The sequence below is a fragment of the Perca fluviatilis genome, chromosome 6 (assembly GCF_010015445.1).
Source record: "Perca fluviatilis chromosome 6, GENO_Pfluv_1.0, whole genome shotgun sequence".
In the NCBI taxonomy this organism is placed as follows: Eukaryota; Metazoa; Chordata; class Actinopteri; order Perciformes; family Percidae; genus Perca; species Perca fluviatilis.
In genome coordinates this window covers 1,052,460-1,074,695 of record NC_053117.1, presented here as the reverse complement: position 1 = coordinate 1,074,695, position 22,236 = coordinate 1,052,460, and the positions used below count along the sequence as shown (strand labels likewise).

At 40.6% G+C, this 22,236-nt stretch overlaps 2 protein-coding genes across 2 annotated transcripts; both read left to right on the top strand.

The window, feature by feature from the left end:
* The first annotated feature begins 12,131 nt into the window (after positions 1 to 12,131).
* Positions 12,132 to 13,289, top strand: LOC120560699 (immediate early response gene 5-like protein). Its single transcript, XM_039803460.1, has one exon. It carries the CDS (start codon positions 12,342 to 12,344, stop codon positions 13,218 to 13,220), a length of 879 nt encoding a protein of 292 aa, XP_039659394.1. The 5' UTR covers positions 12,132 to 12,341; the 3' UTR covers positions 13,221 to 13,289.
* Positions 13,290 to 14,066: 777 nt separating this feature from the next.
* zgc:154046 (uncharacterized protein LOC562075 homolog) lies at positions 14,067 to 21,817 on the top strand. The gene is made up of 12 exons (XM_039802985.1): positions 14,067 to 14,286; positions 16,666 to 16,935; positions 17,078 to 17,196; positions 17,802 to 17,855; positions 17,974 to 18,139; positions 18,253 to 18,427; positions 18,977 to 19,155; positions 20,813 to 20,913; positions 20,995 to 21,114; positions 21,211 to 21,333; positions 21,429 to 21,564; positions 21,650 to 21,817. The coding sequence occupies exons 1-12, from the start codon at positions 14,260 to 14,262 to the stop codon at positions 21,815 to 21,817; spliced, it is 1,638 nt and encodes a 545-aa protein (XP_039658919.1). The 5' UTR covers positions 14,067 to 14,259.
* The last annotated feature ends 419 nt before the right edge of the window (positions 21,818 to 22,236 follow it).

Here is a 22,236-nt window from a genome sequence, read left to right as displayed (position 1 = left end):
ATATTATTTTGTCTTGAACATAATACCAGACATTCATTGTGATTTCCATTGAGTTTTTCTTTCTATAATTTTACAACACACACTGAAAAGAATTCCTTTTATGTAAAACTAGATTGTTTCTGTGATTTTGTCATAAATACATGTAGCGGTGAAAGCTACACAACGCATGCTACAATAGAGATGATGCGATCCACAGAACCAGGAGCTGTTCCGATACTGATTTATTTCAGTTTTCGACCGCTACCGAGACATTATTGATCACAGGCTTTTGAGGCTTGTCTGGGAAGCATCAGCCTGATGAAATGGGTTAAAGGCGCTTCTCTCATAGGTGACCTGACCTTGTCTCCTCTGCCTCAGCCCCTGACAGTGATCCTCACACCCGTGAGGGATGCACAGGATCGATAGATTGGTCTTTTACCCACACCGATCGCTAAGGACTCCCCACCAGGTCGAGCAGAGCTGTGGAGAAGAGCTGCTGCAACGTTAAGAACGAAAAGATAAAGAACATTCCAGAAGAAGTGTCTCCTCCTCAGTCAGTTAGCTTGCTTCATGCCAGAACAGGGATGTGAGAGGCTAGTGTGTTTGTTTGTTTGTGTGTATAAGATGGTGTAAGGGGGGTTACATTACAGCTATGCAATTGTCTAATTGTCTCCTCTTATCATTAGTGACAACCATGACCTCTGTTATTGGCATATCTGCATTCTGCCTGCACTGCAGAGCCTCCACCACACTACTCGCAGCGTTTTCTCTCCCAAGAGCGGCAGGGCCCATGCCTCATAAATACAAACACAATCTCTCCTACACCTCCTGACTGCAGGACAGGGCTCCACACATATCTGCCCGTGGAGCGCAGCCCATTTGCATACATATTAAAGTGACGCCTCGGAAAAAAGGAAGAGAGAAAGAGGGGGGGATGAGGGGAAGGAGGGGAGGGGGGGGGAGAGAGCGGGTATATGCAAACAAGGCTTTCATCTAATATGCAAGAACCGGCATTGCTCTGGCATAAATCTGCATCTGAGCTCAGGCAAAGAGAGCGGAGCCCATTTGACAGTAAATGGGCTAGGGGTGGCTGTCAGATGCACAGGGGAACACTGTGTTACCCCACAGAGAACCGGGGCGATTGATCAGTATGGCATGCCACATATAGCCAGAACTACAAGGTAACAATAGTACATGTTAAGTAAAACCTATGGATGATATTACAGGAAAGAAATGGAGGATATACAATAGAGTACGTAAGGAAAATACCGAATGCTTAAAGGAAAAGTTCAACATTTAGAGAAATAATATGATCAGGCCCTTCCTGCAAAGAAGAGAGCATTGCTCTCCCCACAAAATAAAGGTTAAAACAAAATGCTTGTTTTGTTTCTGTGCAGATGACAAGATAAAACGTGTTAATTAGTCAAGTTTAGAAGTGCTGGTAGGTGCATTTGGTGACCTTTGGACAGATCTAGCTGGTGAACATTTAAACATTATACTTGCGAAACATAGGCATGTTAGCATTGTCATTATGAGCATTTCAGCATGCTGACATTAGCATTTAGCTAAAAAGCACCAGAGTACAGCCACACAGGACCAACAAGTCCTTCGAACTATACCACTATACAGGTCATTTATTCCTACCATCTAATACGATCCACAGGAGAGTTTCATAAATTAGGGGACAGGAAATATGACTCACAGGAGCGTTTTCCGTCCTACCATCTTAAAGCAACACTATGTAACTTTTCCCTCTTCGGTCCACCTACAGGTTGTCTCATTGGAACTGGCTGTAGTTCCAATGAGACAACCTGTATCGGGACCGAAGAGGGAAAAGTTACATAGTGTTGCTTTAACCGGAGACTGTAACGCTTGTTTTAAACACATTAACATTGTGAAATGGTCGCAGTTTGGTTATGTTTAGGCACAAAAACTACTTGGTTAAGTTTAGTAAATCATTGTTCCTTGGGTTCAAATCAGATGTTACTTCACTTCCGGTTACGCTTGTGATGCTGAACGTAGCTCCGTTTGTTCTGTAAAGTAAAAAAAAAAAAATACTTGCTGTTTACTTTTATTTTCAAACGGGACCCGAACCCCATCTTCTGGGTAAAAGTTCTGTGTTTGTTTGTGGAACTTGGCGCTCTTATACATTGTCAAATTACTTTCTGCTTTGCCCCTGTCATAATTAACTATAGCCACTAGAGGTTGCCGCCTTTATAAATGTAAATATGAGTCTTAATTGCTGCTTGAACAAACGACCTATGGGAGGGTTTTTCGGGGAGGACAGTCTCAGAGCCGGTCTACAGAGAGCCTGTTCACTCTCTATTTAGTCCCATTGTACCGAATTTGGTTGCAGTTCCACCAGAGTTCCACTGGAGGTGATCGCAGGCGAGTGCCTGAGACAGCCATATTTGTCTCTTTTGCCTGATTGCCGTTGACAGATCTGATTTGATTGTAGTTTTTGCAAGTTAAACATGGATTATACAGTCCTTCCAGAAAAATGCGGAGTTTTTTTGTGATTGTTGCGGGCAAAAATCCTTGATTATGCGGCACGTTTTCTTAAAAAATGCGATGGAATATGCGGGATATTTATGCAATTTTATGCGATGAAATTGCGGGAACTTGCAAAAACTGCTGTTTGATGAAAAAGAGAAAAAAAAGTCATTCCCCCAACACCCTGCTTTTCGATGATGTTCACATCGCGTAATTACGTCACATCATAACGTTCCCATGGCAACATGGGAAAATGGCTGCTCTTGTGTGAAGTAAATGCAACATTTTTCAACTTTCTGCTAAGATATATGTGACTTTTTTGCAACGAAAATGCTGGGATTATGAAATCATGCAAGCCCCGCATATCTTGCGCGGAAATTGGCAATTTATGCGGCGAAAGTGCGATGTATTTGAAAAAATGCAGCCCCCGCATAAATATGCTGACTTTGGCTGATAATGCATTGAATTATGCGATCGCATAATCGCGTTTTTCTGGAGGGACTGATTATATATATATTATCGAAAGTTGAAGGAACGAGTACTTATGTCGTTGTTGCCCATAACACGCTAGCATTCTGCTAATGAATGCTGATTGGTCAGTGAAGAAGTGATTACGACCCGAGATCCCATTTGATGGCATCCGAAGCGGAACCAGAATGTCAGTGTGAATATTTCGGCGTGGTCTTTAAAACATTAGCAAACCTCTTTGTAGCACGTGTATTAACAGGGAGAGCCTAACCTGTTAGCTGTGTTGTATTAACAGGGTGAGACTAACCTATCAGCTGTGTTATACAGGGTTAAATATATAACACTATCAGCTGTGTTGTATTAACAGGGAGAGCCTAACCTGTCAGCTGTGTTGTATTAACAGGGTGAGACTAACCTATCAGCTGTGTTGTATTAACAGGGAGAGCCTAACCTGTCAGCTGTGTTGTATTAACAGGGTGAGACTAACCTATCAGCTGTGTTGTATTAACAGGGTGAGACTAACCTATCAGCTGTGTTGTATTAACAGAGAGACTAACCTATCAGCTGTGTTGTATTAACAGGGTGAGACTAACCTATCAGCTGTGTTGTATTAACAGGGAGAGCCTAACCTGTTAGCTGTGTTGTCGATGCCTCGAGAGAACAAAGGAACTACGACTCAGAGCTTGCCGTAAAGCAGTATCTCTGGCCGTATATGTGTATGACGTCATTGACATTTTAAAAGGCTTTTTAGAACAAAAAAGCCACTTAAAAAAAACACCCAACAGTGTGTGTTTTCTTAGCCTGCCCTTTCGAATGCAACATTTAAATTACCAGACAAAAAATCACTCGCCTCTGAGCGCCCCCTGTATGGAACCAGAGTGGAACTGCAACCAGTTCAGAAGCCGGAAGTATCGAGAGAGTGGAACTTCTTCCCTTATTAGAAATTCTTTGACAGTCTTCACAAAACCGCTTGTTTTACCTTTGGCCACACTAACTGTTTGCCCCTGTTTCTAGTCTTCATGCTAAGCTACGCTAACCATCTTTTGGGTTCAGCAAAATATTCATAATGTAGACATTAGAGTAGTATAGATCTTCTCATCTAATTTTCGTCAAGAAAGCAAAAAAACATTCCCCAAATTTTAAACTTTTCCTTTAAGGCAAAGCATTAGTTCCAAATGTATACTGTACATACAGCATGTATGCTGCATGATCCCATTAACAAGTACTATAAATGTATGTATTGTTCTCAAACAGGCAGTTGTTACACTTTAAGAACAATTTTGCACATGCAAAAAGTAGAGCGTATGATGGCAGTGCTAAAGCACCAAAAAAAAAAAGTGCACTAGTGAAACTTTACTTGGAGTGCTGCCATGAGCTTTGGGTTTCCCCTAACTCTGTGAGTATTTCATGTTGGACACCCTTGAACTCCCTTTCCTGTTTTCCTGCCTGAGCATGTCACATTGAAGCACGCCATTCTGTCTGTACAGGTGATCTTACGCGAAGGAAATGGAAACTCTGTGCATGTGTTGTGTATACGTGCGTGTGTTTGAGAGTGTTGGAAAGGGGGGGGGTTGAAACAGGATATGTTGGGAATAACACAAAGCACAAAAAGTGTCACATGATCTGAAACACAGGGTTGATTTATTTGGCTTCAGAAAGAATCTGTTGCATGTGGTTTGGAGGAGAGAATGTTTTCCTTCTTTGCTCTCCGTGTGCTCAGACACAACACATGGAAACATTTTAAGAGAGGCCATGGGTCTGCGAAAAAAAAGCGCCAGACATTTTATTTCTTCTCCCTCTTTTCATAGCTTTTTTTGTTCCTTTTTTTTTCTTCTTTTTCTTCAAACTGATTGAATTACATACATCTGCTTGCCACATGTAGAAATATCCCTTTAATGAATATTTGCGATGGACTCAGGGGTTGTGACGTGCAATTACTAGATATGTTAATAGTTTATTTTGGTAAGAAGAGTGGTGTGCCAAGTGGTGGGCTCTTCACTGATTCCATGCAAGTGTGGCGGCGACATATCAATGAACACCCTATTTACAGCCTCTATTTCAGTCTGTAATAAATACACTTCCACTCACATGAGACAGTTGCAGGTCTGCTCTATTGTCTGCCATAAATATGCTGGAAGGGTTGGTTAAATATTGATAACATCAATTTTCTGCCTCCCCCCCCCCCTACACCACACACCCTCTCTCCATCACCACCACACACACAAACACGTACACACACACGCACACACATCACACACTCATACCAAACCCCTCCTTCTTTCTCTCCTTCTATCTCGCGGTTATTTCACCCTCCCAGTAACCTTGCTTATGCATATTGCATATGTAAATAAAGCACCCCGCCTCCGAAGTAATTGTGTGCATCTTCTACATAGCTGCATATCTCAGCTCTGTGTTTTGGAGGGCGCACTATGGAAAATCTGAATTCTCTTTGTTTAGCATGTGATTCTTTTCTGTTCCAGAACTGTAGATTTATTGATAAGAGAAGTGCTGCAAGTAAAAAAAAAATATATATATATATATATTATTTTTATTAATTATTATAATTTTTTTTAGAGTTAAGAAGGCGGGGCTGAGTCCCTTGTCCAGGAATTCTATAAGATACAATTGAAATGCTTTATCAACACAAGTAGTATGAAGTAACTATACCATTTAGGTTGAATGGAAACATAGCTCAAGTGTTAATTATTTTTTAGATGAGAACATCTTAGTAGCTGGAGTTATCAAATTGGCATCTTCCATCATTCATTTTTTATTCCTTTTAGCTCATAACATATAGTTCAATAATTGTTGAACTGTATTTAACTGTCAGATATATTTATTGTTCCTATCAGTCACAGTGCTATTTTTTGTCTTTGCAAAACTCTTTGTCTCAAGTGAGAGAAAATATCTAGTGACCAGTGGTAACGTTGTTCAAAATTATAAGAGGCTTTCTCTTTGTCAGTTGACAGCGTGATTAATAAATTTAAAGAACAAAATTTCTCTTTGTAAAAAAAAATGTGTGAATACAGTAATTCTTCGGCATTTTCTTTAATAAGCAAAAATGCACTACAAAAATGTCATTGGAAACACTGCACTTTGCTATACTATATCATCAGTAATACTGTATTTAGTGACCAGACATGTTTTAGTCAATGCACAATACACATTTGCAGTTTATTAAAAATGTCCAAAAAGCAAAAGTTTGTATTACTTTTAATTGCATTTAGGATTTCAGTTGCAATGCACTAACAATTTTCAACACTATTACACTTTAAAATGGCAAATTGATTTACAAATATTTTTTAATGCACATTAAGGTTCAAGGGATCAATAGTAAGACTGGGCAAATGAATACCCTTATTATTTCCATTATGTCTTTTTACATTTAACCAGCAAAGCCTTTTACTGTCTTATGAGCTATAGGTAGGATTACTCAACATGAGTGTGTGCAAGTACAGCAGTGTCTTCAAAACTGATACTCTGTCCATTTGACATTTGGTCTGACCTTTGCTTCGGTCTCTTACAGATTGTAATTGTGTTTTTTCTCCAGTGATGCTCAATAAAATGTTCGTTACGGTTATTTTTTTTTTCCCCAGTGTGACATTTTGGCACCTACCCTCTTTTTTCCCCACTTGAATCTCACTGCCATTGCCATTTAGCCATCCATAATGCAACACTCAATCCAAACCATGATATACAAACCTCTATTTAGTGCATGTGCATTGGTTTTGCTCTAAAGGTCACATATACTTGTTCCCACCTTAGTTTTTAGTTCTTTCTATTTAAGTTGTTTTAATAATTACAAAATGTGTTTTATAGGGGAAAAAAAGCAAGATGTTTCCAGAGATATATGCCCTAAAGGTCACTTGCAATAACATATAATCAATCAATCAATCAATCAATCAATCAATTTTAAGTACAATTCCAGTGAAATGTAATCCATAGCTCCTTCAGCTTGGGCATGATTCATCATAAAGCAGAATGTACGACGGGAAAGTCTCAACAAGGAGAAAAGGCTGTTTCCTGGGTGGTTTTGCAGTTTCTGTACCAGGCAGTAATGTTCCCCGACGCTCTCAATGATGCAGGAGTAGAAAATGCTTAGTATTTGAGGGGAAACCTGGAATTTCTTTAGGCGTCTAAGGTGACACAGTCTCTGCCTTGCCTTTCCCACTACTGAGTCGGTATGCAGCGCCCAGGTCAGACCCTAGGTGATACCGTGACACCGTCTCCACTGAGGACCTGTTCATATTAATGGGGACGCAATTTCTTCTCTACTTCTTACCAAAGACCACTATCATCTCCTATCATACACAGTGATGTGTGTACAACAAGAACAGCAGAGGACTAAAAACACAGCCTTGTGGTGCTCCAGTGTTTAAGGATGAGGGTGGAAGAGGTGTGTCTGCCCACCTTTACAACCTGGGGTCCAAACCTATTACCTATACACACTGAGTTAAAGCAACACAGTTTGGAAGCAGAATTGTCTATTACATTACATTACGCAAGTTTGCCAGATCGGGTAGTGGATCTGTAGTTCGAATGAACTGGATAATGTAATGTAATGGCAGACTGATCTCATGAAGTGCCGTATGTATGACACGCCAATTCGTATGCCATTTTGGCGTGTTATCAAGACGCATATCGCCGTTTGGCCTCCATTGACTTACATTACCTTGCGATTGCGTGTCAAAAACACGTAGTATGAAAGGCCGAAAATCTGCATAGGGAGGTTGGTTGGGGTGGTGGATGGGTCAAACACAGGACTTTCACCCAGGAAACCGAGGATCGTGTCTCGCGTGTGATGTTTCCTTCGTGTCCTGTGTGTAACGTTTCCTAAACCAAACCGTTGCTTTCTTCTTTTACTAAAGCCAACCCCGTTCTTCTTTTCCTAAACCCAAACCGTTCTTTTCCTAAACCTAACCATGCCGTTGTTGTCCCGCGTCCCGTTATTGTTTTACTAAATCCAACCGTCCCGTTCTTCTTTTCCTAAACCCAAACCGAGCCCCTAATGCAACGTCCCGTTCTGGCGTAAACATACACGCGGATAGCTCCAAATGGAAGCATAGACTCACTTCCTCCTCTGCCCAGCCTGCCCCCTCTGCCCCCTGCCACAGACTAGGACTGCACCCCCCCCCCCCAACACCACTCATACACTCTCATACACTCTGAACTCAGGGACTGCACATTTCACTTGCCCCTGTTTGTTTATTTATTGCACTACACTGCTCTACCTCACCTGTTTAAATATTTTAAATACTTTTTATTTATCCAATTTTTTTTTAAATACTCAAGTGCCTTGATTGTGAGTCTGATTGTTGATTGTACTTCTTGTTGATAGTTGATTGTTTATTTTTATGTCCTGTTAAATTGTTGATTTCTTATTTTATGTCTTGTTGATAGTTTATTTTTATGTCATGTTAAATTGTTGATTGTTTATTCTATGTATTTTCTATTTATAGAAACTTATTTATTTTTATTGCATTTTGCACCGGGGGTCCGAGAGGACTGAAATTACATTTGTGCCATATGTCATGCATGTATAGCACATCTGACAATAAAGCTGACTTGACTTGACTTGACTAGACATACACGCGGATAGCTCCAAATGCAACGTCCCGTTCTGGCGTAGACATACACGTGAATAGCTCATAATGCGTACAGATAACACGCGTGTATGTTTACGCGAAGTCATGATATCACATTGGTAATGGACAATTCCGCTTCCAACCTGTAGGGGGACCGAAGCTGGAAAAGTTCTCTAGTGTTGCTTTAAAGCAGTGCTAATAATCCAGAATCTTTGTATTAGTGTGACTTGATAGTAGCTTGCAGAGACTGTATGAGTATGTATAAAGAGAGGCAGGCCGTTACATTAAGTATACTACAACTTGCTAAACTATACAATAAAATACAATGCTATGCCATACCATAGCACGTTGCACCATAAAACATGATATCAATCTGCTCTCTGCCATTGAAACTATATTCCAGAGAGAGCACACATGTCAGACTCCAATTTACACCATTATCAGAGCATGATAACCATAATAGTGGCTGTCCTCCTCATTCACGTATTTGGCTGGAAATCAAAGTCATATCCAGGTGTTCAGTATGATGTCAGCCATCTGTGTGTGTACACACAAACAGATGTGGGGCACGGATGACAGATAATCTCTCTACAAAGAGCTTTTACCTCACACATCTGAGTGTCGTGGCAATATTTCTATTATCAGAGGCAGTCCTAATGACATCACTGTCAGGTCCAGACAGTACATTCATAATTGACTGTGTGTGTGTGTGTGTGTGTGTGTGTTTTGAGCATTAAACCTATGTACTTTATTGTACTGTATGTTAAATAATTATATTGAGTTTGGCTTTTGAGGAATTATCTGTGTAACTTAGTAAAGAATACAGTTAAATTATATTATACGGCCTTATTGAATACTTAATTCTGATTCGTTTAACACAGCATTCTACCGTCTTTTTTTCTGTATAACAGACCTTTGCTAAGTATAACAGACCGTTGCCATGGACAGAGTTTTGATCACAGACTTTTGCGCACCACTTTTAAATTAATAAAATCGTTTTTAAATTAAAATTCCTGCTTATATGGAGCTCATACCGCGGATCATACCACTGATGCAAGACCCCTCCACTTGGGTCGAGGTCCTGCATCACCCTGTCGGGGTTCTAATTCGCAATAATGACCGACTCGCTTTACATTTTCCCCTACGTGTAATATAGTACAATACAGAATAGTATAGTAGGCTATTATCGTACATAGTTGTATAGTATTGTATAGTTGAATATTAGTGTATTCTCCTCAGTTGTCTTCTCTTCGCTCTGCTCTGTTTCAGGGTGAGTGTGTGTGCTTGTTAGTGAGGCTGCATTCAGAAGCTATGGCCCTGCTCAATGAAACATCCAGAGGATCTCACGAAATTGTTCAGTCCAGACTTACCAGTTTTAGTTTTTGCTGCTTTCTTGATTCTCCATTTTTTATACCATTGGGTATCCTTCCAGTTTTAAGATTGTGTTGGTGACATATTTTTTTTTATTTGGTCTTTCTGTATGGCTCTGGAATTCAGTTTGAATTGCATTCATTTGTACAAAAAAGGCTCTTTTAATAAGTTTGATATTCTATGCTATTCTATTACTCTGCTATTTTCTATTCTATTCACTCAACTCAACTATATTCTATCCTATCATATTTCACTACTCTCTAGGATATTGTTTTATATTCTATATCATTATATTACTCTCTTGTATGTTGTAAGCTATTCTATTACTCACTATTACAGGTATTCTTTATTCAATTATATCCCATTTTATTACTCTCTAGTACTGTATGTTCTATCTGCTCTATCTGGTTACTCTTTAATTAGTCTTGCATTGCCAGACCTATCTCCACAGCGCTGTGGAGTAAGGTCTGGCTACACCACACACACATACATTCTGGGATAGGACAAAAAAAATGCTTTGGGTCGTTTGTATTTCTTTAAACCAATCACAATCGTCTTGGGCGGCGCTAAGCTCAGGACACAGCGACGGTAACTGTGCAAAATGGTCTCGGGAAGGAACTTCGGTGGAACATTTGCACCCCGCAAAAGAAAACGCCACAAACAATATTAAATGAAATTAACTGTTCACACAACACAGTAACATGAGCTATTTCAATTTGCTGGATACATGGTTACATGTAATTTGCTCTTACCTTTGTATCGCTGTGTGTACTTCGTCCACAGCAATCCCCACCAATTGGCCCCAAAACCTCCCAGTTAGAGAGTAAAAGCCGTAAACATATTCTTTGTAAATCTTTACAATCATTCCCCGAAAGAACCAAGCAGGCCTGCCTTGTTGCATGATCCAAATTCTCTTCAAAACTAGCCATTTTTAGCGTGTAGCTTGCTAGTACAGAGGTTTGTTGTTGTTTCCCGAAGAGAATGGAGTTTCAGAACGGCAGCACACAGAGAGCGGGAAGGCAAGGGATGTCAGGCAACTATCCTGGAAATGTACTTCAGTCGATCCAGACTGCTCTTAATTCTATTCAACCCTATTCTATGTCATCACAATCGACTATGTTGTATTCTATTCAATTGTTATCATGTATGCTTTGTTGTTTTTTATTATATTTCTCTATTCTATTATTTTGTATTACTCTCTATTATGTTGTGTTCTATTCCTCTCGATGATATTATATTCTGCCGCTCTCTACTGTATGCTAGTCTATTGTAAGTACTAACTACTATATTCTACTCTTTTCTGTTCCTCTCTTTCTATTCTGTTTTATTCTACTTTAATCTATTCTTTATTATATTACCTATTACTCTCTACTGTATAATCTATTATTTTCTTATGTGTTCTATAACTCTCCAATATGTTCTATTCGTTGACTCTTCACCATATTATATTCTATTTCATTTTAATATGTAGTTTTGTGTTTATGTATGCACCAACCACCAAGGCAAATTCCTTGTAAGTGTTACTAACTTGGCAATAAATCCTTTCTGTTTCTGACTCTGAGTACTAACAGATTTGTATCTATCTATATGCACTCTCTACTTTACTCTTTTCTACTCTATTATACTCTATAGTACGTTTTATTATATTATATTACTCTCAGGATATTACTCTGTATGTTTTATTTCATTGTAATTTCTAACTGCCGTCTCTGTGCTATCACTCTATTCTAGTCCACTTTATTCTATTCTATAGTAATTACTAACTGCTTTATTCTACTCTATTCTACTACTTTTCTATGTGGTTTTATTCTACTCCAATCTACTGATTACTACTCTATATGTGTTAGATTACTCTCTAATATTCTATTCAGTTCCTCTATACCATATTCTATTCTATTACTCTCTAGTAGCCTATGTTCTTTTATATTATATAACCCTATAGGATATTATAGGCTATTATATTACTCTAATGGAGTAACATTGTATTTTATTGTAATTACTAATAGGTTCTACTCTATTCTATTCCTCTTTTTCTATTCTATTCTATAGCCTACCACTGGTCTTTTTCTATTCTATTCCACTCTCTTTTTTCCTACATGGACAATAATTGTGATGTATTTTGTCCGCACTGAGATTTTTAAAGCTCAGAACACATTTAGTGAAATGCAGCATGCCCGCTCCTACGTGCATTCTGAATGAGGCTAGTAGTGACATTTGCGTATAACAGAAGCACCTCCTCCCTCCCATTGGACAATGTCTACGTGAGGGCGTGCCAAGGAAAGATGAGAGTTGCAAATCCATGCCCTTACTGGGAAGACATGGAGCGCCATGGACACAGTCTACACGAATCCAGTAGGAATCTCAACTAAAGACGTACATATTTCTTCAGTGAAGAAACAAACGTTTTGAGAGACTGAGAGGAAAGAACGGGAGGCCCGGGTGAGGATGGAGTGTGTATTTGACGCACAGAATCTGATCTCCATCTCTTTGAGGAAAATCCAAAGCTCCAGGACGCAGAGAGGAGGCATCAAGCTCCACAAGAACTTACTGGTAACGTACGTACTGAGAAACGCTAGGCAGTTTTATATGAGCAAAAACTTGTTTCAGACGCAGAGGACGCATCACTATGAGGATGTATCTGCAGTCCGTGAAAGGCAAGACTATTTCGAATTGACTGGGAGCTTAACGGAGTTGGGCGATGACTTCTACTGCAACTTTACTGGGGTTGAGTCGGACACTTGGCACTGCGGAGCGCACCAGCCCAACGGCCAGCCTGCAGAGGTGCCGCACCAAGACGCATCTGCCTGCGCAATGCTTTCACCAAGTGACTCAGACCTCATGCTTTCGGAAGCCTGTTGGAGTTGTGCAGACAAACCATCCTGGGAGTTACCTATCCTAAACGCACAAGCCAACCAAAAGACTGTCCTGGACTTGGACACGCATGTGGTGACTACTGTCACGAATGGATACTTTCACTCAGACTGTTGCGCGCAGTCAAAACAGCCGCAGGGCGCGCAGTGCTACACTAAAAAGCGAAAGATGGACACAAGTTACCATATAGTTGATCCAGAGTTTTACTTGCCAGACTTTGGACCAGTGCCGTTTAAAAGGATGAGGACTGATGATGATTTACATTCAGACTCGGACCAGTTGGACAGCACAAACATCTCCAACCTGATCTCAGTGTTGGGTTCAGGTGGACTATCTGAGTTTGTGAGTTGGCAGCAGACGGACCTTGAGCAAATATTCGCCGCTCAGACAATTTGTTTAAAACATACACTGTTAACAGGCAGCGGTTGGACCAGAGCAATCGAAGCATTTTGATTTGTATGATTGTTTTTCTTTGTATCGTATTATTTTATTGCTTTCAAATAAACCATGACTGCAATTCTCTTTCTCCTCTGTTATTTAAAAAAAAATGTTGATGAAATGTGATTATATGGAGCAATCCTGTTCATTTCGGATTACTTTTGCACATGTAACACTTCTCGTGCCAACTGATTACATGTCTTCACAAAGTATAAATTAATTGTACCTCTTCTTTAAACCTTATTTTCTGGTGATTCACTTAACTGGGGGTACTGGGGTCTGTCTTTGGTTTGTATTTCCTGAAGAAATGAGTTCACACTGTTTCTCTGGAAGGATGTTGGACGAGCTCCATCATGTGGCCAGTAAAGATCTGTACAGCCTCATGCATCAGGCAGCATATCATTCTGTACCTAAATGTATTATTTATATCAGGGCCTGCTTTTATTAATCAATAAAACTGACAACATAAAAAAAAAAAAACTGATGTATTGGCTTTAAATCACAACTTCAACTCTTGGTGAATTATATATGCACTTGTTAAGTTAAGTGTGCTCAAGAGTGGGTTTGTCACAGATAGTGACCTTGTATTTTTTTTTCCATTGCTATCATTTTCCCAGTCTTGTGGTATATTATCACATATAATTGATGACGCTGCCATAACAAAGGCTAGTAATACATATTGATTTGGTAATAATAATTTATTTGGGCATGTGGTTTTCATGGATCACTGGGATTTATAATTTATTCTAATAAAATAAATAGGATCATGAAATGAGGCATCTTATTATTGCTGAAAGACGTTGTGTTAAATAGATTTTGAAACGGCAGTGTGCAGTGTAGCCTACTAATGTAGCTAGCCTACCAAACTCCTCTTGGATAAACAGGAGTTTTAGCGGAGAGAGCTCGCAGTTGTCTTTGCTCGGTGGATCCAAGGGGGGCGGATAGCTGAGACAGAATGCACGGTGCTTGTCCTTGAGACAAGGCATGACTGCCCTAAGGTTTCCCATCTATATTCCCGGGACAACCAAAGACTTTAACGTGGCTGTTTAACAAGATGTTGGCTGTTTTTGTCAAGGCCGCGGTGAGTCTATTGCTTTTCAGTCTACATGTATTATAAGTGCGTACTAACAAACGCAGTAAAGTTACGTTTGGTTTGACTGCATCAGACTGAGTGACGGGGGTGGGGCACGGGTACAGGACAGGACAGCAACAATGTGACAGTGTTTAGGTTAAAATGTAACTCCTACTGCAACACTGTATGCTGTCAAAATCTCGGATACGCTATTTGTTATGGAATAGTGGTCATTTAGAGCGGCCCCTGCATTGTGACATTATGCATAACCATTACATTAGCCTAGCTAACGTTAAGCCAATAGCAAAATGTTAGCTTAACTTACTGCGCATGCTGCAAAAAAAGGACATCGGCTAAGCACTACAATTGTAGTTGTATTCGTTACAGAGCCCCCATTCAGTATTGTCCGTCTCTTTATATTATTTTGTAGTGGTTCGAATAGCTTAAAAACAACAACGCTGCAACACACGGTGGTCATAGCGTTTTTATTTTGAAAGCGTCTACCGGAAGTTCTTTTGCCCAGACACTTGGCACAACTGTTGGGGGCAAAAACTATTTCAGAGGTTCAGCTGTGTCAACCTTCTATTTATAAGTTGGTAGAGCCGACACCAGTGGGTCCAAACAAATAATAGGACTGCTTTGCTTAGTTACTTGGTGTCAATTTTAACAGTTTAAATCACCTCACTGTAAAGTATAGACCTTTGCCTATTGTCAGAAATGTTGTTCACAACACTGAACTACTACAGACCTTGTTCATAGCAGACATGTTGACATGTCATAGTAGGAAAAGCACAGGTGTATTCAAAAGCATTAATGATAGCTGCATTCCACTTAGGAGAGGTCCTGGTATTGTGCATGCTGACTCACTGAAATAGCTTACTGGGACACTTGATGGAATTAAGTTTCAGCTGTGCTATTCCTACTATGACAAGACAAAATGTCTGCTGTGAAAAAGGTCCATTGAGTCATTTCCTATGCGAGGCTTCCATTTCATGCACTTGATATTTGACAACATGTTGACACCTGGATTTGTGACGCAGCATCAGTCAGACCTTTAGTCCAGTTAATCCTCTATTTCAGAGATCTTCAACGGGGGTCCATGACCCCTAGGGGGGTCCTCAGAGTTACTTCAGGGGGACCGCCAAACTATGTTAAAAAAATTTAAAAACGTCTGAAAATATACATTAATATGAATCCAACATATTGACAGCAAAGAAAAATTGGCCTATTTAAGGTAAGCTTACTACAGGTAAGGTAGCCACTATGATAGCCAAACAGTTAAGATTAAGGATTTGCTTTGCCTTCCAAATGTATGTTTAACATTAAAACGTGATGTATAAATAACAACCATTTATTTTCATCCATTTGGCCCAGTTTAATATCGACTCAATTGTATACAATATATGCAGTAGGGGGTCCTTACTCGGTCTTTCTTTCAGCTAAGGGGTCCCTGGCCTAAAAAACATTGAAGACCCCTGCTCTAGTTTACCTAGTGAGATTATCACCACACAACAACATTTTCACTGCCTTTATATCAAAGCAGTGTGCCTGCAGTATTGCCTTGTAGTCATTTAAAGGTCCCATGGCATGAACATTTTACTTTATGAGGTTTTATAACATTAATATGCGTTCCCCCAGCCTACCTATGGTCCCCCAGTGGCTAGAAATGGTGATAGGTGTAAACCGAGCCCTGGGTATCCTGCTCTGCCTTTGAGAAAATGAAAGCTCAGATGGGCCGATCTGGAATCTTCCCTTTATGACGTCATAAGGAGGAAGGTTACCTCCCCTTTCTCGGCTTTGCCCACCCAGAGAATTTGGCCCACCCATGAGAGAGAGAGCGACATCATGGCTTTCAAACGAGCAAAGTGGCAGTTGGTCAAGGCCACACCCCCACCCTCCACCTTGCCTCCCCCCCTCCCAATAGCTACAGACACAGAAATGGCACATACTATGGAAAGTTCATTGTGGGACTGGCTCTAGTGGCTGTAATTCTGCCCCAAGGCTGAATTTCGAAAAAAAAAAAAGAGGAAAAAAAAAGGAAAAAAGAAAGAAAAAAAAAAAAAAGAAAAGAAAAAAAAAAAAAAAAGAAAAAAAAAAAAAAAAAAAAAAAAAAGAAAAGGAAAAAGGAGAAAAAAAAAAAGAGAAAAGAAAAAGAAAAAAGGAAAAAAAAAAAAAAAAAAGGAAAGAGACTTCAGATACAGTATTAGGGGACCACTAAGGTCTATATAAAAGCATCCAAAGAGCACCATGTCATGGGACCTTTAAAATATTTGACCAAAGAGCAGTTGTGACACTTTCTTAGTGTTAGACCTTCTAGTGTAATATTTTTGCCTGTGTGATTTCAAATGGCAGAGAAGAGTTTGTGCTTATTAAGACCGTGTCTTCCAGCTGCGGCCTGGCCTGGTGAAGCCATGTCGCCTGGTCAGATCAGTAATACAGATCCCAGAGAGGACCCTGGTGCAGCAGGAGGGTTTACCTAAGCTGCCCGTGCCGCCCTTGAAGCAGACGTGTGAGCGATACCTGGCTGCTCTGGAGCCCATCGTCAGCGAGGAGGAGCTGGAACACACCCGGCAGCTGGTGGAAGAGTTCCTCAAGGGTGGTGTTGGGGAAAGGCTGCAGAAAGGCCTGGAGCGACGGGCACGCAAGACAGACAACTGGGTAGATACCCGGATGTATTCAGCTGAATGTTTTGGTGTATTAGACATATATATGTTTATATAGAAGACTGTAATCTAAACAAGCAATGGAGAAAATATGGAAGCATTATTATATCCTGCTTTCTGACTACTGCTTTATATAGCTGTCAGAATGGTGGATGCAGTCAGCCTATCTAGACTGCCGTATGCCGGTGGCGGTCTACACCAGCCCAGGGGTGGTCCTGCCTCGCATGCGCTTCCATGATCGACAAGGACAGATGAGGTGAGAAAACCAGAAAACAGCGTAAAACCACAGTAACAGAGCTGTTTATCTTACTAAACAAATCCCTACTACAGTCATAAAAAAAAGAAGTGCCAGCTCTTCTAATGTGTGCTGTATTCCCCTTAATATCAGTTATAAACCTTACTTGTCTCAGTAAAAGCCCACTCATAACATTGTTTCCTAATTTACATTGTGTTGAAGTGCGGCATAAACAAGCTCATATGAAACAGGAGTTTCAAGCCGACCTTTATCGTAGGCTTCCATCCACATGCTGGCTATTTAAAGCCCTTTGGTCTGCTTATAGCATTGCTCAGCTGTTTTTGACTACGGTGACCCATGGGATATGCAGTGAACAGGGTGGCCCCAAAGAGAAATACCATATGGAATGGAGTTAAGCCAGCGCTAAAGTTTTAGGTGTGTCAGGTACAGTAGGCTCACAATGTGTCAGCCAGTGGCACTTTGTCTGTCATATGAAGTGATATGGTAATTGAATCTTGTGTTGTCTGTGCACCCCTCATATGCACACTGGCTTTAGAACATTGATACAAAACAGACGATAGAATTATCATATGCATGTCTATGACACAATGACGTCTTCTGTGCAGGTTTGCTGCCAAACTGATTGCAGGAGTATTGGACTTTAAAAAAATGATTGACACGTGAGTTTGCCCGAAACTAGTACACATATATACTGTTGTAACAGAGAGCTCATGATCAATTTCACTTTCAGTTGGTTTATAAAACTGCAAATGTATAATGCAAGGTGCTGTGTCACAGTGATACCCTGCCAATAGAGTATCTGAGTGAGAAGCCACTGTGCATGGACCAGTATTACCAGATCCTGTCCTCCTGTCGTATCCCTGGTCCAAAGAGAGATACTGTTGTGAATCACACCCTCGGGAAAAAACCTATCACTCATGTCACTGTGGTCCACAACTTCCAGGTACTCTAGATGGCACTGCTGTTCTTCCCCTTCTTGTACTTCTCAACATGTCAGCAGAAACGTGGATATTTGGATCTGTGGCTGAATTAACCTGAACTGGCCTTTCCCCACAGTTCTTTGTCTTGGATGTGTACCACAGCGATGGCACCCCACTGACAGAAGACCAGATTTACATGCAGTTGGAGAAGATCTGGAACTCATCTTTGCAGACAAACAAGGAGCCTATTGGCATCCTCACATCACAGCACCGCAACACCTGGGGGAAAGCCTATAACAACCTCATCAAGGGTGAGCAGAGCAAGGACAAAAACGTAAAGATTTATTCTCTATTTAGAATAAATCTAGCCTAAAGCTAATGCCAACCCCATGAGGAATTCTAACTAATGACAACAAGAATGTGGCGCATCCGCATGATACAAGCTTTCGGTGATCGCACCCCACCCCTCCTCCACGCAGTTGCTAGTAGCGTATAACCTGTCAAATCAAGGAGAACACGGAGGAATAAAAAAAAACAAAAAAAAAACATGATGTACTCTTCAGAAGAAGTAGTTATCTTGTAATTTGTATGTCCTCTTCGTCTCCAAAGCTGAACGCTGCCGTTGTCCTTTCTCAGCGAGTGAAAGTCGCCGGACTACACCATTTTGTAAACATAGCCATTTTTTGTGGAGTTGATAGGCTTAGTTAGTTTTGTATCAGCTCATTTGGCAATGGCTTGAATGTAACCAACGATCATAATATACAATAGTTGCGCACCATAGCTTTAAGAATCTAGAGTATTTGAGAGAAAAATATGTCGGGGAAAAATTTGATCTTGAAAGCAGTTATATTCCTCCTCAGATAAGACAAATAAGGAGTCAGTCCGTGCCATCCAGAAAAGTATCTTCACCGTGTGCCTGGATGCCCCGATGCCACGGGTGTCAGACGAGCTGTACCCGAGCCGCGTGGCTGCCCAGATGCTGCATGGAGGAGGAGCTCGCTGGAACAGCGGCAACCGCTGGTTTGATAAGACATTACAGGTGAGTTTGAGACCGACGACTTTCCATTGACAATAGAGAGCCAAAGTCACGCCCTTCTACTTCCGGTCCATGGGACCTATCTTTCGGAAAAAAAATATGAACGGGAGTGAACGGGGAAAGACAAATTTATGTTTTGATCCCGTGGGAATTGAGCCATGAATTACACATATGCATACCTGTCAAGTATCCCGTTTTGGCCGGGAAAGTCCCGTATTTTACCCTTCTTTCCCGCCGTCCTCCCGTATTAGTATTTTCCCATAAATCTCCCGTATTTTAACCTGCGTTATTAAAAATAATAATAGCCCGGGCCCGAGCGGAGTAAAAAAAAAAAAAAAACATTCCCAATCTGAGCTCTGTCACTAGCCTCACGATAACCTGCAGTAGGCAGTAGCCCATAAATATATGGGTAGTAGCTACAGCAGGTACTGTAGGTGGCAGTTGTCGCGAGGTTAGTGTGTGAGGTCAGATGATGAGTGACAACGCGGGGAAAAAAAAGAAAAAAAAACAGAGACGGATGATGGACGCTACGACAGAGACGGTGCGCTGCCAAAACTTCTGAAGGCTTTACTATGCATTCCCCATAGCAATGCAAGTTGAGAAAGGGTGTTTAGCATGGTACGAAAGATTGTTACAGAGAATAGGATGACGTTAGACAACAGAGCTGTTTGCGCTCTACTCTCATGTAAAATGAACCGCTCTGGCCCAGCCCACTAATACACTCCTTCCAAAACAGTCTTAAAGAATGCAAAGTCTGCAACACATTTGTACAATAACTCACTAAAAGAGTAAAGAAAAGTCATGTGAAATGAAGAGAAAAACTGTAAAAGAAAAGCAATATGAAATAGAGAGAATGTGTGTAATGAAAATAAAATGTAAATGTAAAGACAAGCAGTGTTATAAATTGTAAATGTTTTCAGCATTCTGCATCGAGTGGTGATTTTAGCTTTCTTGTACACCTGTCTTAAAATGTGAGCCATACTGGAGCTTGGTTGGGGTTGGGGGACTGCTTGCGGTGGGCGCCGGAAAATTTCCCTTATTTTCAAATCCAAAACTTGACAGGTATGCATATGATGTTCATCAGTTTAACAGATAATTTTGCACGTCAAGAAAGTCTCAGTTTATTGTTGCAGTATAAGACTGTGAAAATACGTACACTCTCGCTGAAGCTACAATGTCTGTGTGTATCTTACCGGGGATGTAACTTTACTCAAATGAGCAGAGGATCTTGCCTGTTCTTTTGCTTATCTGCTGAAAACACTTCACTGGATAAAACACATCAGTGTTACATGTGTTGTGGAACAGAGCTAAGCTAGCTAGCTAGCAAGTTGAGCATCAAGCTAGGTGATGTAAATTGTGTGAGGCGAGAGATGTAGTTCACACAAAACTAAGTGGTCATATGACAAAGCTACGGCTAACTGAGACTTTCTTCGGTTGAAAAATGATCTTTTAAATTGACGAACATCATATTTGTAATCCATGGTTCAATTCAAACGGGATCAAAACATAATTTGCCTCTCCCCCGTTCACTACCGTTCATATTTTTTCCGAAGGAAGGTCCCATGAGGTCCACCGGAAGGGGAGGGACTTTGCCTCTCTATGATCAACAGTACCGCGGTAATGGTCTGAGAATTTCAACGTGTTTGTCAATTGTCCTCAGTTCATCGTTGGTGAAGACGGTACGTGTGGACTAGTGTATGAACACGCACCTGCCGAGGGTCCACCCATTGTCTTTCTCATCGATTTCGTTGTTAAATACATGTAAGTTTGTGAGTGTTATTCCCTTATTTTGAAATGAACTCAAATGAATAGACTGCAAGTGTTTTCATATTTTCGCAACAGGCGGAGAACTGAAATAGTTCGCTCTCCCATGTTTCCCCTGCCCATGCCTCTGAAACTGCGCTTTAACATTACACCTGAGGTCAAGAGAGACATTGAGAGAGCCAAACAAAATATGAACATGTAAGTAAAGTGCAGTTATGATTGTGATTATTATCGTCTGGTATTTGCTGTCAGACAATTTTGTTGTTTAACTCACTCTTTTCTTTGTTTCATCAGGATGGTGCATGACTTAGACGTGAAGGTGCTTATGTTTTCTCATTTTGGAAAAAATGTGCCAAAGCAACATAAGCTGAGTCCAGATGCCTTCGTGCAAATGGCTCTGCAACTGGCCTACTTCAGGTAAGACATCCTTTTTCGTAATTGAAAATGATGCTGGACGAAGACATTATAAGTGTATTACATGATATGTCCTGTGTGCTGTTTTTGAATCCCAGGATGTATAATATGTGCTGCTCAACGTACGAGAGCGCATCGTTACGGATGTTCAAATATGGGCGAACAGACGCAATCCGTGCAACTACTGTCGACTCGTTCAAATTTGTCCAGGCAATGCAAGACCCAGCTAAACAGGTACTGATACACCACTCAATTTCACAATAAATGTACAATTTAAGGCACGTAAGATGTCTTACAGATCAGTAATTGTTCCCAACAGAACGCAGAGAGGCTGGCGCTGCTGCAGGGGGCCGTTCAGACACATAAGGAGCACACGTACAACGTGAGAGCTGGAGTTCATCAACATGAAAATCTCAAGTTCTTTTTTTTTTTTAAACACCATCTGATTATTCTCAGTTCTACACATTCAGCTTTTAATTTGTTTTAGACAATTTCTTATGTATGCAAGCCATAGCATACACTCGTCGTCTAAGGTTGTGACGTATGAAATATCTTGCTTTTCATTTCCATCCCAGCCAGGTATATTTGTTTCTAAGAAAATCAACAGTCTTATTATTATTATTATTATTATTATTATTTCTTTCTGAGCAAATGATTATTTGTCGTCGTATTTCTTTGCTTGCACTCATCTCCTGACTCGGTGTCTTTTCGACATTGTTCGCCACGTTGCCCAACGCTGTGTTTTCGCAATGGTGCCAGATGTTTGCATGGAATGTTGTTGCGATCCCATGGATTAGCACGCTATCAACAGTGCCGTTATCCTTCACAGGCACGAACGAAATTGTCCGTTCAGGTCCCACTGGGCTGTACAGGAGCTGGAACTGAACCGGTGCCGGAGTCGCTGGC

Excerpts from the sequence above, each read along its gene's own strand:
- LOC120560699 (XM_039803460.1), top strand. The coding sequence starts at position 12,342 with ATGGAGTGTGTATTTGACGCACAGAATCTGATCTCCATCTCTTTGAGG.
- zgc:154046 (XM_039802985.1), top strand. The coding sequence starts at position 14,260 with ATGTTGGCTGTTTTTGTCAAGGCCGCG. Across the intron at positions 19,156-20,812 it reads GGTTTGATAAGACATTACAG|TTCATCGTTGGTGAAGACGG; the intron begins GTGAGTTTGAGA and ends AATTGTCCTCAG. Across the intron at positions 21,565-21,649 it reads TGCAAGACCCAGCTAAACAG|AACGCAGAGAGGCTGGCGCT; the intron begins GTACTGATACAC and ends TGTTCCCAACAG.